General features: G+C 40.5%; 1 protein-coding gene across 1 annotated transcript in view; it reads right to left on the reverse strand.

The window, feature by feature from the left end:
• Nucleotides 1–14,785, reverse strand: part of IGSF10 (immunoglobulin superfamily member 10) — a 33,012-nt gene that overhangs the window by 10,182 nt on the left and 8,045 nt on the right. Inside the window, exons 4-6 of the mRNA XM_072618308.1 lie at nt 13,250–13,379; nt 11,244–11,634; nt 316–4,644 (exon numbers count right to left, since the gene is read on the reverse strand). Of these exons, the coding sequence (XP_072474409.1) occupies nt 316–4,644; nt 11,244–11,634; nt 13,250–13,379 (4,850 nt within the window). The remainder of the gene's footprint in view (nt 1–315; nt 4,645–11,243; nt 11,635–13,249; nt 13,380–14,785) is intronic.

Raw genomic sequence — 14,785 nt, forward strand, 5'->3', positions numbered from 1 at the left:
TTTGAGCACATGAAGGTAGGTATAAGAATAGGATATTAATGTTATCTACTCAAAGGAGAGAGTTTTATGTACACAGTTTTGCAAACCTTAAAACACTAATGACAGCTACAAAATGATGCAGATATTTTCCTGTTTGTGGTAAAAAAAAAAAATTACACTAAAACAAGATAATTTAAAAGATACTGGTGATTAGTTTGGATTAGCTATGTTTCTGTTACGAGGAGGGTTTCTGAGAAGGTTATTCAGAAATGACTGTGGTGTAAAAGTTTTTAAAGCATCAATAAAATACTTCAAAATAAACACAGATCAAAGTACCTGATGAGACTCTGGTCCAGTGAATAGTTGGGGGAGGATTACCAGTGGCTTCACAGGGGATGAAGGCATCTGAGTTAGCCAGCACTGTGAAACTAGCTGCTTTACCTCCAACTATCCTTGGCTTTTCAAATCTATTTCTAGACACAGAACCAAAGGTTAGAGGTTTGGCAGTGGTTGTTTCTTGAATTGATGTCTGATCAAGGCTGCTTTTGATTACATTCTCTTTCTGGCCTCCCCACTCTGGAGTATGTTGGGTGATGCTCTCTGAGAATTTTATTGTGGTCAACATATTTGCTACTGGTCTTTCACTTGTTTCAGCAACTTCTGGATATGACTGGTGCCAAAATAGGTTTTCTGTCCAGAGAAGAGTAATATTATCCTTAGAGCTTTGTGGTTCAACTGTTGTTAGTGGCAGTGCTGGCATGGGATATAGATCAGTGTAGGTAAAAGGTGTTGTTCTAAAAGAGGACTCTGTTTGGCGATGTGATCCAGAAGGTGCTTCAGTCTCAGTCCCAGGCATATGTTGGTCAATATGGAGACTTAGGGTTTCCTGTAGTTTTGGCTCATTATGAGCCACCATCCCAAAGAATGTGATCAGCATTTTGTCAGTTACTTCACTTCTGGAAGAGGGAATGGAGGTAGCTTCGGGTACTTCCGAGCTATTACTAATTCTCAGGAATGGTGTTTTGCTAGCAAGAGTACTTTGCAGTGTTTTACTGGGTAGGGTCATAGTAGTATCAGTTGTCTTTGTTAACATCTGAGCACTTGTTTTAGTTACCCCTTCATTTATGTCTGTAGCATTAAGAGTTAGTGGGTGAAGGCTATTTGAAGTTGGAATTTCTTTCATGACTTCTGAAGAAGACTGGGTCACAGTAAAAATGCTGGGACTAATTAAAGGTGGAACTATCATTACACTGGGAGGGGCTGTGGTTCCTGATGAAGTAGTAACAGAATTCTCAAACTCAGTAATGCCCCGTGGGGTCATAATATTTTTTTGTGGTCGCCTTCGTCTTTGCCCTTTCCGTCTCCCAGGTCTGACTGTCCAGCTTCTGATGACAGTGGCTGAGGGGTGGATAGTAGAGGGAGAAAATGTTGGCCTAAAACTATCTGTACTAGATAAGCTTTTGATACTTGCAGTATTAGAGTAAAAAGGCAAAGATGGAAGAGCTGTCATTGTCAGAAGATTCTCAGGGCTAGCTCCTTCAGGAATGTTGTCCTTATGAATGAATTTCTGAGTTCTAGCTGGGATTTGAATCTCCTTTGATGAGAGAGTTGTGAAATGGAAAGAATCTCCATCAGTGGGAATGACAAGGGACATTTTAGGAGGAACTGTGACTGTGTTTGTTTGTGGATTAGATGGATTGCGATTCTTAAGCATTTCTCTTTGGACATAGTTGTTCACAAAAATTTGGTGCCAAGGAATTTTTCTTCTAAAAGCTCTCATAAAAGTTCTCATACTAGGAGGAGAAGAGATGGAAATAACACTTGAATGAATTGTAGGATTGGGTGCACCTTTTTTAGTCACACTGGTACTGGGAAACAAAGCTGGATGACTAATGTCCATTGAAAGGGTTTTTTCTATGTCCAGGGGTATAGTGGCAAGGGTCACCAATTCGTTCTTTGGATTTACATGTGTGCTTTCTGCACTGAAATATCTTATTGTGGGGATCGTTTTCTCTAATTCTACATAAGGCTTATCTACTTCTTCAAGTTCTGATGCTGGGTTTGGGTATGGAGCAGTGGGTGCTGATGTCACTTTCGCAGACTCCATTTTGAGGAGGGTGGCATGTTCAGCACTTGCAAGAAGCAAATGAGAAGGAGCTGTGGTGAGCATCATTCCAGATGTACATGCTGGGCACTTCATATCAAGTTCTGTTGGAAGAAATGGTGTCCTCTCTTCAGGAATGACTTTGAATTTTGATCTCAAAAAGGGATATCTGTATCCCCTGATGTTTGGGATTCTACCTGGGCTAATAATTCTCCTCCTGCTCCAAGTTTTCTTATGTCTCCCATAGTGTCTCATCAGTGGCATGGTGGTAGTTGTATCACTGATGGCCCAAACTTGATTTTGCATCATCATTGTTGCGTCTGTGGGAAACTTAGACGTTTGAGTTATTTGAGTACTGTGGGAATAAAAACTGTCATTATTTGGCTCATTCTCTGTTATTTCAGATAAGTGGTGATGAGAAATTTGATCAACAGAGTCTCTAAATACTTGCTCTTTTCCATGAGGGTTCCAAGATATATTGATGCTCCTGTCTCTGCTAAGATCTCCTGATATTGTGGGCATGCTTTTTGAATGTTCATTTCTTTCCCATAAAGGTTGCTTATTTCTCAAGATTTTGATTGTAACAGGTATCAGAGAAGAGATAGTGGGTAACTGTTGAGTGGTGATGCCTTGCATATTACTTGATGTACTTAGGTTAAAGTGTATTGAAGCAGATGTGGACAAACTTAAATTTGTATTTGACATGTCAGACCTCTCAGATTGTGAAATCTGTGGACCAACTGTTGGAAAGACTTCCATTCCAGGAGTGATACTGGTTTCAGTGCTGCCTGGTGGTGTTATAGGATCTGTAGTCACTGGACTTGTTGATATCTCCAGAGCTCTTGTTGTCAAGAGCATGAACTCTTCCTCTGGGGGCAAGGTACCAGATGATTCTTCTCCATCTCCAGAGAGATTTGAGAGTAGAGTGACTTGTGTAGGGGATGTGGTTATGATACTTCCTTTTTTTTCTGGTGTGGCTAGTTTTTTAGCTTTTTCCAAAAATGCTGCCCATTGTCTTGGATCAAGTCTTCGAGCAGAGGGAGGAAACTGTCTCCTATGTTCCCTAAAACGTCTGTTTATTGGATCTCCATGGCGGCGATATGTCAGCTCACTGTAATTCTGCCTTTTACTTGGATTTGAAACATCCTGTTTTTTCACATCAGCCTCCAGAGGCACTGCATTTTGTACTACTGGTGGCTCCTTGAGGTTTGTGGTAGTGGCCTTAGGTTCCTCTTGCCCAGAGCCATCGGCTTCTCCATCTTGATATTCTAGATTGTTCCCTTTCATGTCTACTGATACTAGGAAAATCAAAAAGTCTACACCATATGGATTAGCTGCTACACATTGAAAATAACCACTGTCTCGTTCAGTGACCTTCAATATTCTTAATGTGCCATCACTGAGAATTTGTTTGTTTCCTAAGGAGTGGTGAAGTACAGTGTTTCCAGGGAGAACCCAACTGACAGAGGCATCTGGGATCCCAGTGGACTGGCACGGAAGGTCAAGTGTCTTGCCCAAAGAACTCATATGTGGAGCCCCATTTGTGTGATGAGACCCCATATTTGGATCCACAACTGTAACCCTATATGTGATGATATCTGCATCATCATAATTGGTGCTGATGCAGTGATAGAGACCAGTGTCAAAGCCATCAGCTGTCTGCAGTTCTAGTTTTCCAGTTTTATCTATTAGAATTCTCCCATCCTCACTAATATAAGGGGCTCTTACTTTGCTCCCATCAGCAAGAACCCACTCTAGGTGAGGACTGGGATCTCCTTGGGCTGGACAGTCCAGTTCCATGGTCCCACCCACTAAAACAGTACGCTCCAGCTTAGTTGTGTTACCTCTGGAAATCATAGCCCACTTGTGCTTGACTTGGCCTTCTTTTTCATGTGGTACAGTGATGTGGGCATCCACCAAGTACCGGATGTGCAGGGTGCTGAGGGTGGTCACAGTCCTATCTAGTTGCAGTGATATCTGGTCCTGCATCAGCCATGATGGATCAGCTCTTAGTTCTGCATTTATATCAGTAAAAATATCTTCGTTCTTTGCAGTAATCTGTTTATATTTCTGATTGAGTTGGAGTGTTTGGGTAAAGGAAAGTGCTCTTTCTAGCCTCAGTGGAGAATCACTATACATGGCTAGAATTCGCCACAGTGGCTGGATGTGATGGTGATCTATGTTACATACAAGGAAAGTGGAAAATGATGCATTCAGTGTGACGTAGCCACTCCCTTCCGCAAAAGAAATGGGTAATGTCTTGGAAGGCTTTTGAATATTGCAAGCCAAATTAGCTTCATTCCCAGCCTGGTCTGTCAGGTTCATAGTTATCAAACCTAGGGGTGCAACAAAGTCTTTGGATGAGAGAGATATGGAGTCTCCCTCTTCTAGTAGAGTGAGATTCTTCATCTTCAGGGCAGAGTCGATGGTTGGCTTAACACAAGTCAAGGCTTCAGCTGAGATCTCAGTTAAGCGTTTGCCTTTGGATTTCTTGGGATTTGTGCATAGTGGACATTGCAGAAGAGTGGAGGAACTTCTGTCTCTTTTGCATTTTATTGTATCTGGGGAGGCAGAAATATCATAATTTAGCCATTTTCTAATAATTTCTACATCTAAGAATTACTCCAAATGATAACTTCTACAACTATATTATAGATAACAATATATAATATTATACAATACCCTCTATATCTACATCAATTCAATTGAACAAGTATATACAAAGTCCCAACTTTGTGCTTGGCACTGTCACGGTATACTACAAGACAGTTACATTTTGAAGGTGAATCTATTGTTCACCTTAGTATGAATTTAAGTTGATGTGTTATGTCTCTTGGGTACTAAGGATTTTATTCTGGAAGAGATCTTAAAAGTAATTTGATCTACCACCTTCATTTTACAAATGAAGAAACTGTGGCTCAGATTTATGAAATTTCTCCAGTTCATGCAGGTAGTTAGTAGCAGGGACAAGCAATATAGTACTCTAGAAAAAGTACTGGGTTTAGAATAAGGGGTCTGGAGTTCAAATCCCAACTCTACCACTTATTACTATGTGACCTTGGGCAAGTCACACAACCTCTGGATTTCATCTATAAAATGAAAGGATTGGACTAGATGACCTCTAAGGTCCCTTTTGATTTTGAGTCTATGAACATTACGATTCCAATCTAGGTTTTCTGAATCCAAAATCCAGTGGTGTTTTTTCCCCACTGCGCTATGCTGCCCAATGTCATTTATTGGTACTTTGGGGTACTAGGATTTAACCACATTCATAGAAAAATAAACTTTTATAATTGTAAACAATCTCAGTGATCATCTGAGTCAATCTGTACCTGTTAAAGAATTCCCTCAGTCTGGAAATCAACAAACATTTATTGCGTACCTACTACATGCCAGGTACTGTGGTATAGGCTGGAGATACAAAGAAGAAAAGTCCCTGCCCTCAAGGAACTTACACTGTAATGGAGGTGGACAACATGTACACATTTAAGTAGATCCAAAATACATTCTCCACACATTCAATATGATATCAGAGATGGGAGGCAGTAGCAGGTGGGATGAGGGGACATCCAGAAAGCTTCACAAAGGAAATTGGAGCTTGAGGTTAAGCCTGGAAAGAAGTGGAGGATTCTAACAGGTGGAAGTGAGGAGGGAGACTATTCTAGCTATGGATGCCAACCTGTGCACAGGCACAAAGCCTGCCCATCAAATGTCTCTCTACCATTCTTAACTTTTGTCTGAAGACCTTCATAGAGGGGGAATTGACAGCATCCTGAGGTAGCCCAGTTTTTTCTTAGCATCAAATGCCAGAAATCTGCCCCTTTTGAACTTCCATGCTTTTCTCCAAGTTCCTCCTTTTAACCTTGCTCAGCCTTAGTTTCTTCCTCTATAAAATGGGGATCATAATAGCACCTCCCTGTTGGGAGTTGTGAGGATCAAATGAGATAACATTTGTAAGGTGATTGGCACAATACCTGGCACTTAGTAGGAGCCATGTAAATGCTGACTACTGTTATTATTATTACCATGTAGATAGGACATAGTGTGTCTAAGTGGCTAGAGAGCTAACCTTAGAGGAGCCTGACCTGTGATTTCATTGCTAAACATGTCACCCCTTCATCCAATGCAGCTATCCTGGGACTTTGTCTCAAGAAGTGACCCTGGACATTGGGAGGGGAAGGGCTTTCTAGTCATTTCCAAACTAATCTCAGGAATTAATGAAGGAAGGGCAACAGAAACTTCATCTGCACAGAACAAGCCAGACATCTGAAATCTAAGTAATTCCCTTTTCTATCAATTCAGGCAGACAAGAAAAGCAGAAAGAACACTAATCATACTCGTATATGGCATGCTCCCTCTTATTTGACCCACACAACATCTTGATGAGGAAAGTAGTTCAGTTGCAGTGATGTGTCCTTATTGCACAGGTGAGAAAAATAAAGCCCAGAGACACTCTGTTACTTGCCAAAGGACATATAGCTAGGAAACAATAGTGCTGGAATTTGACAGGTCTTTTGACTCCAAATCCAGACCTGCCCAATTATTTAAACCATCTTCATTCTAAGATGATACCCAATGATGATAAATTCATTTAAGGAATTGGCACCACTGAGCATAGTGCAGTGGATAGAGTCTTGGACCTGGAGTCAGGAAGACCTGAGTTCAAATCCAGCCTCAGACACTTGCTCCCTGTGTGAGCCAGGGCAAGTCACTTCAACCACTCTCTGCCTCAGTTTCCTGAAAATAGGAGCCCTTCCCTCTCAGAGTCATGATAAAATGAGTTAATATTTGTAAAATGCTTAAAGCACTGTGTAAATGTCAGCTGTTATTATCTTGGTTTTCAAAGAATTTGTTTTTAATATGAAGGGAAAGTTTTTCTGAACCGTTTTTTCCTTGCCCGTAAAATAAGAATGGGCAACTAGGTGGTACCATAGTGGATAGAGCATCAGCCCTGGAGTCAGGAGGACCTGAGTTCAAATCCAGACACTAGCTATGTGACCATGGGCAAGTCACTTCACCCGGTTTGCCTCAGTTTCCTCATCTGTAAAATGAGCTGGAGAAGGAAATGACACACTATTCCAGTATCTTTGCCAAAAAAAAAATCCCAAATGGGATCACAAAGAGTCAGAGATGGCTGAAACAACTCAACAACAATAAAAAAGAAGAAGAATCCTTATACTCCAGGGTGTGCCCTCAGAAGTGGACATTCACTACAAATCAGGAGTTGATTTATTACTCCGCTCATTGTCTAGCCTTGAGAAAGTGATGGAGCGAATGGTAGTAATGCAAAGCCGATTGTTAAACGTTTATCAGCACACAGCTGGTGGTATTTCCTGTTTCACAAGGTTTGGAGGAAGTAAAGGGTTAGGAAAGCTGTCATGCAATAGCCCCAGTTTGCTCCAGACTCTGCCTCCCCTGGGGACCTCCTAACTCGTGCACATCAATACGCACTGTATCTACACAGAACTGTAATTCTGGCTGCCTTGTCTTCTGGGTTCTGTGCATGATATGACCTTGAAAAATTTGTGTTTGTCTAAGGTTATAAAAGCTTGGATGGTTTGGAACCCGATCCATCTAGCATAGCATACTGAGCGAATAATACAGGCAGAATTAGAGAAATACAGTAAGTTATATTATTCCCAATACAATAGTGATTTCAAGAGGCTGGTTCAGAAAATAGGAAACATCTGTCTACACACGAAGATAGAAGTGGTAAAAATTAGAGAGAAAGTAGCAAGAAATAAAATAAATAACAAAATGAAAAGCATATGAGAATGGAATGGGATCCTGTTGATAGAAAGGCTTTTTCCACAGGTGGTAAAATTAAAGCATGATAGGAGGGTTTACCCTGGACTAACGCAGAGTAGTCCAACTATATGGGATGTACAACCTGTGTAGGCATAGTTACAGAGTAACTAACAGAGTAAATGGAAAGTTACTATAAAGAGGAAGGCACTAGCAGTTGGGGAAACTGGAAAGGGCCTCCTGAAGAAGGTCTCTCTTGAGCTGAGTGTTAAAAGAAGCCAGTGATTCTAAGAGATAGATAGGGTGAGGGAGAACATTCTAGACATGGCGGTGGGCCACCAGTACAAAAGCATGGAGAGGAGAGATGGAGCATCCTGTGTGGACACCAGCAAACATCCATTGAGGACCTACTATGTGTAAGGCCCTGGGTGAAATGCAAAGGTGAAAAAGTCCTGATATTTTAATGAAACTTGTCTGATCCATAAAAGAGATAAGATGTACGTGGATAACACTTTCCAAGGTAACCAATGACCCTGTTATTATTAAAGACAGCAAGTTTTTAAAAATCTTTATCCTCCTTGGCTCATTTCCATATCTTTATACATGCTTTCCCCATACCTAAAATGTTCTCCCTTCTCTCCTCTCCCTTTTGGAGCCCCTCGGTCCTTTCTGGGTTCACCTCAAGCCCATTATCTACAGACACCTTTCCTGATCTCCTCAGATGTTAACGTTCCTCCCTGAAGTCACTAACTCTTATGTTGTACTTTTCTGTCTCCATGTTGCTTTTTCCTAGTAGAACATAAACTCCTTAAGGTCAGAGACGATGTTGTTTTCGTCTCTATCCCTCCATAGTCTGGCACACTTTGACATGGTTTAAGATATTCTCCTATTGAATGCACTCTTCTCCTTCAATTACAAAGACACCAAATTCTTTGAGTTCTCCTACCTCTCTCTGCTTCTTCTCTATCTCCTTCCCTGGGGCAGCTAGGTAGTGCAGTGGATAGAGCACCAATACAGGAGTCAGGAGGATCTGAGTTCACATCTCACCTCAGACACTTAACACTCACGAGCTGCGTGACCTTGGGCAAGTCACTTAACCCCAATTGCCTCATCCTGGGTCATCTCCAGTCATCTTGATGAATATCTGGTCACTGGATTCAGATGGCTCTGGAGGAGAAGTGAGGCTGGTGACCTATACAGCCCTCCCTCACTCAAAGCAAAGTCAAGTGCAAGTCATGTCATCATTTCTCTGATAGCCTGGTCTTCTTTGACAACGAAGGATGAATACTTCCCTAGTACTTTATCTTTCAACTTATTAGTTGGATGTTTCCCATCTAGACTTAACCCTCTTCTCTCTTCATCTCTGTTTTCTCCCTTGGTCTTTTCTCACTCCCATGGCTTCAACCAACATTTCTATGCAGAAAATTCCCCAGCCTCCACCTTCTGCTCTGGTCTCTCATCTAAACTCTAAACTAGCATCATTGATCACCTAAAACATATGTTCCCTTGGCTGTCTCACCAGTTCCTCAAACCTGACATTTCCTAAATGCTTCTCTCAGTTCCATTACTTCTGACTGTGGCCCTAGTCCTCACCCTATCTCCCAAGTTTTTATTCTCAGAGTTATCATTTAATCTTTCCCTCTCCTTCACCTCACAAAGCCAAACGAGTACAAGAAACTATCAGTTCAATCAATCAATAAACATGTATTAAAGTCTAAGTATATGCCAGGTACTGTATTAAGTGCTGCAGATACAAAAGAAACAAAAGACAGTCCCTGCCCTCAAAAAATGTACAATCTAATGGGGGAGACCGCATGCACACAAATATATACAAACAAGTTATATAAAGGATATATAGGAAATAATTAGCAGGGTGGAGGCATCAGAATTAAGAGGGATTGGAAAAGACTTAGTGCAGTAGGTAGGGTTTTAGTTGAGACTTAAAGCAAATTAAGGAAGCCAGGAGGCAGAGGTAAGGAGGAAGAGCATTCTGGGCATGGGGGACAGTAAGAGAAAATGCTAAGAGCCAAGAGATGGAGTGTCTCGTTCATGGAACAGCCCGATGTCTAGTGTCAAAGAGTGTAGTGGGGAGTAAGGTGTAAGGAACCTGGAAACATACGAGAAGGCTAGGGAGGAGCAGGGCATTCAATGGCAAACAGGGCATTTTGTACTCCTAGAGGCAATAGGGAACCACTAGAGTTTGTTGAACAGGGATGTGACACGATAAGACCTATATTTTAGGAAAATAATTTTAGCAGCTGAATGGAGGATGGATTAGAGTAGGTCCACATCTTGAACCTCTTCCTTCCTATTTATTCCCTCTAGCCTCCTAACAAGTCTTCCAGGCCCAGGATAGAAGGTTGTGTTTGTAGATAACTTTGACTTTTGAAGGAAGGTAGAGGATGATGGGAGAACAGAGTAAGGGATAGGAGCAGCAATATATTGACGATGAGAGGTGAGAATGAGGACATATATCTGTATTTTTCCTAGGGTCAATCTGATGTCAGAATATTAAATTGAAAATATGTAAGATGCTTATTGATTTAAAAGCTTTTCGTAAGAAATATTAAAGGGACTGTGGTATAGTGATCACAGAGTCAGAGAGAGAGAGAGATAGAGAAAGAGTCATGGGAAGAGAGCCAGTCTCAGAGCCTGGTTTCTGGTCCGGACTCAGACACATACTGATAATATGAACCAGGGAAAATCAACTAACCACTCAGTTTTCTGAGGCAGAGATTATCAAATTCATATTAGCCCAGCACTCTCCAGTGAGACCTGAACTAAACTAAAATGTAATTGGGAAATATTTAAAGAAACAAATAAAAATACAATAAGTATTAGTGTAATTAGTGTATGATTTTCTATCAATGTGTAGCTACAAAGATCTATGGATGAATGGTTTCTGTTTCTATTTGAGTTTAACATCACATCTCCACATGAGACAGGGTTCTCAGCCTTTTTTATGTCACAGACCCCTTTGGCAGTCCTGTGAAGCCTATGGACCCCTTCTCAGAATCATGTTTTTAAATACATAAAACAAAATACATAGGACTACAAAGAAGACCAACTAGGATGAAATAGTTATCCAAAAATTGTTTAAATCAAATTCATAAATGTCAGATTAAGAAATCAAGCTAAGACTATGAACTACAGAGAAGGTGGCAATCTACATTGGGAGAGGGAGTTCCCTCATCAAGCAATTCACTGTGCCATCAAAACCAATGATATAGCCCTTATTTCATAAAAAATATCGCATAAGTGCATTGACAAACTCAATTTCCTTTCCAGCTATAAACTTTTGTTCTTTTTCCATATCTCTCTGGCTTTCTCTCCCGTCTTTCTAATAAAATACCTCAGAGAAACTTGCTTCTAATTGCTCAAAATGAAAAATAAAAGAGAATATTGATTCTCCTACCTGGATTCTGCTGTATCCAGTCTGGAAGCCAATTTAGCTCACAGTCACATACCCAAGGGTTTCCATGCAGGTAAATGCTCTCCAATCCAGTCATATACAGAAACATCTCCTGTGGGATGGAGGTCAGGAAGTTGTCTGACAAATAGATGTACTTTACGAATGATATTTTAAATATCTGGAAATAGCCCAATGAGACAAAGGTATTGGGATGGAGCTTGGTGAGCAGATTTCCTTCCAGGTGCACAAGCCGAAGGGAGGTGAGTCCATAAAAAGTCTCCGGGTTTATAAACTCCAGATGGTTATGGTCCAGGTGGAGCCGAGTCAAGCTCCTAAGACCATGAAAAGTATCTTTGTGAAGTCTTCTGATTTTATTGTAGCTCATTTTTAAAACCTTATGAATTAAGAAAAAAAGAGAAAACAAATTAGCTCAGCCAACCATTGCTTCCAGGAGAGAGAAGAGCACTAGCATTCAATTGCCTGTTGATTTTGATGGATGTTGGACCAGAGACAGAAGAAATTAGCATGATTTTTTTCAAATGCTTATCCCTAGTCTATATATATACAACACCCCAACCTACAATCATTACTCAGAATGCAACATTCTCTAAGGACGAAGGTGGAAAACAGTTCCACAGTGGCACCGAGTTACGCCATATTGAATGAATGAGTGAATAAATGAACATTTTCTATGATCCAGGCACTAAGCTAAATGGTGGATATATAAAAATGAGCAAGCAAGACACGTAAGCTTTCAAGCAACTTACTTTGTAATGAAGGAAAGAAAGATATAAAGGAGAGTTGGGAGTGAGGAATAATTGTGTGGCCACATGGTTTGGAAATGGATGAAAAGTGACATGGAGTTGGAGTTCTGGGCAAAATGAGGTGAAAGTACTGTCAGAGCCCAGAGTCCCAGGGGCTGACTCTAGGCTCCAGTAAGAGAAGGTTGAGGAAGGTAGCCTGAGTGCAGATGGCAGGGTTTGGAAATGGCCAGAAAAATATTTATGATGTTTATTTATTTGGTTGCTTCTTTGTTTAGCTTGTATTTGTGAGATCATTGGCATAAGGAATTCCCAGTGAGGAACCTCCCTCTAGGAATATAGATCAACTGATCTTCAACTTAGAATCTTGAAGAGTTTCTTGAGGGAAAACTTCTGAGAGAGTAAATGACTTGTCCAATGTCATACAATCAGTGGACATCAGAGAGGCTGGATTTGAACTCAAGTCATCCTGACCTTGAAGTCAGCCATTGTGATACACCACATTGCCTCTTACCATATTGACTTGGCCTGAGAATTAGCCAGTGATAATATTACAGGCTTCCTTGATGGGAGACATGTGGGTTTAATTCATGGTCAGAAAGGCAAAGTGGTATCATATCGTATCACAATTGTATCATATTGAACCATATCACATTATATCGTATTGTACCACACTGTACCATACAGTATAGTATAGAATGGTATAGTATTGTATAGTATTAGTACAGTATAGTGGTTTAGCATAGAGTGGTATCATAGAGTTGGACTTAGCTTAGTCAGGAAATTCTGGGTTCAAAGCCTGCCTCTGACACTTACTAACTGGGTGATCCTGGACAAGTCATATCACCTCCATGAGCTTCAGTTTCTTCATCTGTATGTGGGGATAATAATATCTTCAGTACTTATATCACAGGGTTCTGCTGAGGCTCAAATGAAACTAATTTGGAGGGTCCCAAAAATCTTAGTGCAATTTAGTTGCAAGAGCTTAAAATTTCACTAAGACTTTTGGGATACCCTATATATGTAAAGGGCTCTGGAAATTTTAAAACCTAAGATATCAGTTTTTATCATTATTATTCAAACCTTGGACAATTCACTAAGGCTCAAAGCATTTTACAAATATTACCTTGTTTTATCTTCACAACAATCTTGGAAAGTAAGTGCTATTATTATTCCCATTTTACAGATGAGAAAACTGAGGCAGACAAAAATTAAGGGTCACACAGCTTGCCTTTTTTTCTTCCTTACCTGCAAGGCATGTAAATCTGTAAATGTCTTGTCTGAGATGTCACGAATCTCATTACTGTGCAGCATCAACAACTCCAGCTTGTGCAGGCCAGTAAAGTCTGTTTCAGTCAGCTTAATCAAGTTGTTGTAACTAAAAAAAGAGAGAAAGATAGGTTTTCAGTACTGTATACAATCCATCAGAGAAAGATCAAAAAAGGAAAATGAAAGAAAGTACATTTTTGCAAACACATCCATGAAAGTTTCCTCTGAACCTAAGAGGACAGGATAATCATTCAAAATTCATAAATATAATTTGTATCAAAAGTCACACTGGAGGCTTTCCACAAAGTAAGTTGGAGAGAAGGGAGTTTTATCACTTTTAGATTTGCCTATGAAACAAAGGTGGGTCTTGTATATCTAATATTTGCCAAATTATTCATAAAAATATTTTTTCTTTGTAATAGCAATTAGGGTTCAGAATTTTCAAGAGCATGTTGATAAATGATTTTTAACAATTCATTAACCATAGAATGTGGACAACACATTCAGAAAGGGGGAAAATATCACAAAATTGTAGATGGCCTTTCATTTAAGTTTTAGTGATAGAGCTTTTTCTTTTTGAAAGATAGCTTAACAATGAATGTATTGTGATATTGTCTATATTCTGTTATGAAGATCTTAATGCTTATCTTTTAATATGTGCATACATAGACACATACATATGCATTGTATAGACACATACAGATACAGTGTTCAGTTAAAACTATTCCATATTGACCTATTTATAAAAGCTCTCTATGCCCTCCCAAAGGAAAATGGATAAAAGAACAAGCATTGACGAAAGTGATTACCATTTCTTTAAAAATGTTTCAATAGGCAGAGCCAAGATGGTGGAGTAGAAGGACACACCTTTAGAAGCTCTCCTCCCACAGCCCATAAAATACCAGTGAAAAATGACTCTAAACAAATTCTAGTGCAACAGAAGCCACAAAACTACAGAGTGAAAGAGATTTCCAGCCCAAGGCAGCCTGAAAGGCTGACAAGAAAGGCCTGTTGTGCTGGTGGTGGAGGAGAGTGCAGCCTAGCCTTGGCTGCACTGCAGCAAGGACAGGACTGGAGAAGGATTCAAGATGCCACAGCAGCAGCTGTGGGTCTCAGATTCCTCAACTCACAAATGCCAAAGACAGCTTCAAAGGTCAATGAGAAAACTCTTTCACCTTGGGGAGAAAGGAATACAGTGGTCTAGCCCCAACCCCATGCAGCAGCAGCTTCCATTGTTGGGGCCTTGGCCTAAAGACCTTGAGTGAATTGAACAGCTCATCTGGATCTCAGTTCTGAGAGACAGCCCTGGGGTGAGGAGGAGTGTTGGCTGGTGGAGTTTGCAGGGGCTTTGGAGAAGGAATTCTACTTGCAGAAAAGAGTGCTTGTAGTTGCTCCTAGACCAGAGTGCAGGTCAGGAAAGGACTAAGCTCCTCTCCCTTGATTGTACCACCTTGGATGAACTGAAAACTTACAAGTCCCCAGAGTATACTCTCCTCTTGACAAGAACTCAAAAGT

The sequence above is a fragment of the Notamacropus eugenii genome, chromosome 6 (genome assembly GCF_028372415.1).
Source record: "Notamacropus eugenii isolate mMacEug1 chromosome 6, mMacEug1.pri_v2, whole genome shotgun sequence".
Lineage (NCBI taxonomy): Eukaryota > Metazoa > Chordata > Mammalia > Diprotodontia > Macropodidae > Notamacropus > Notamacropus eugenii.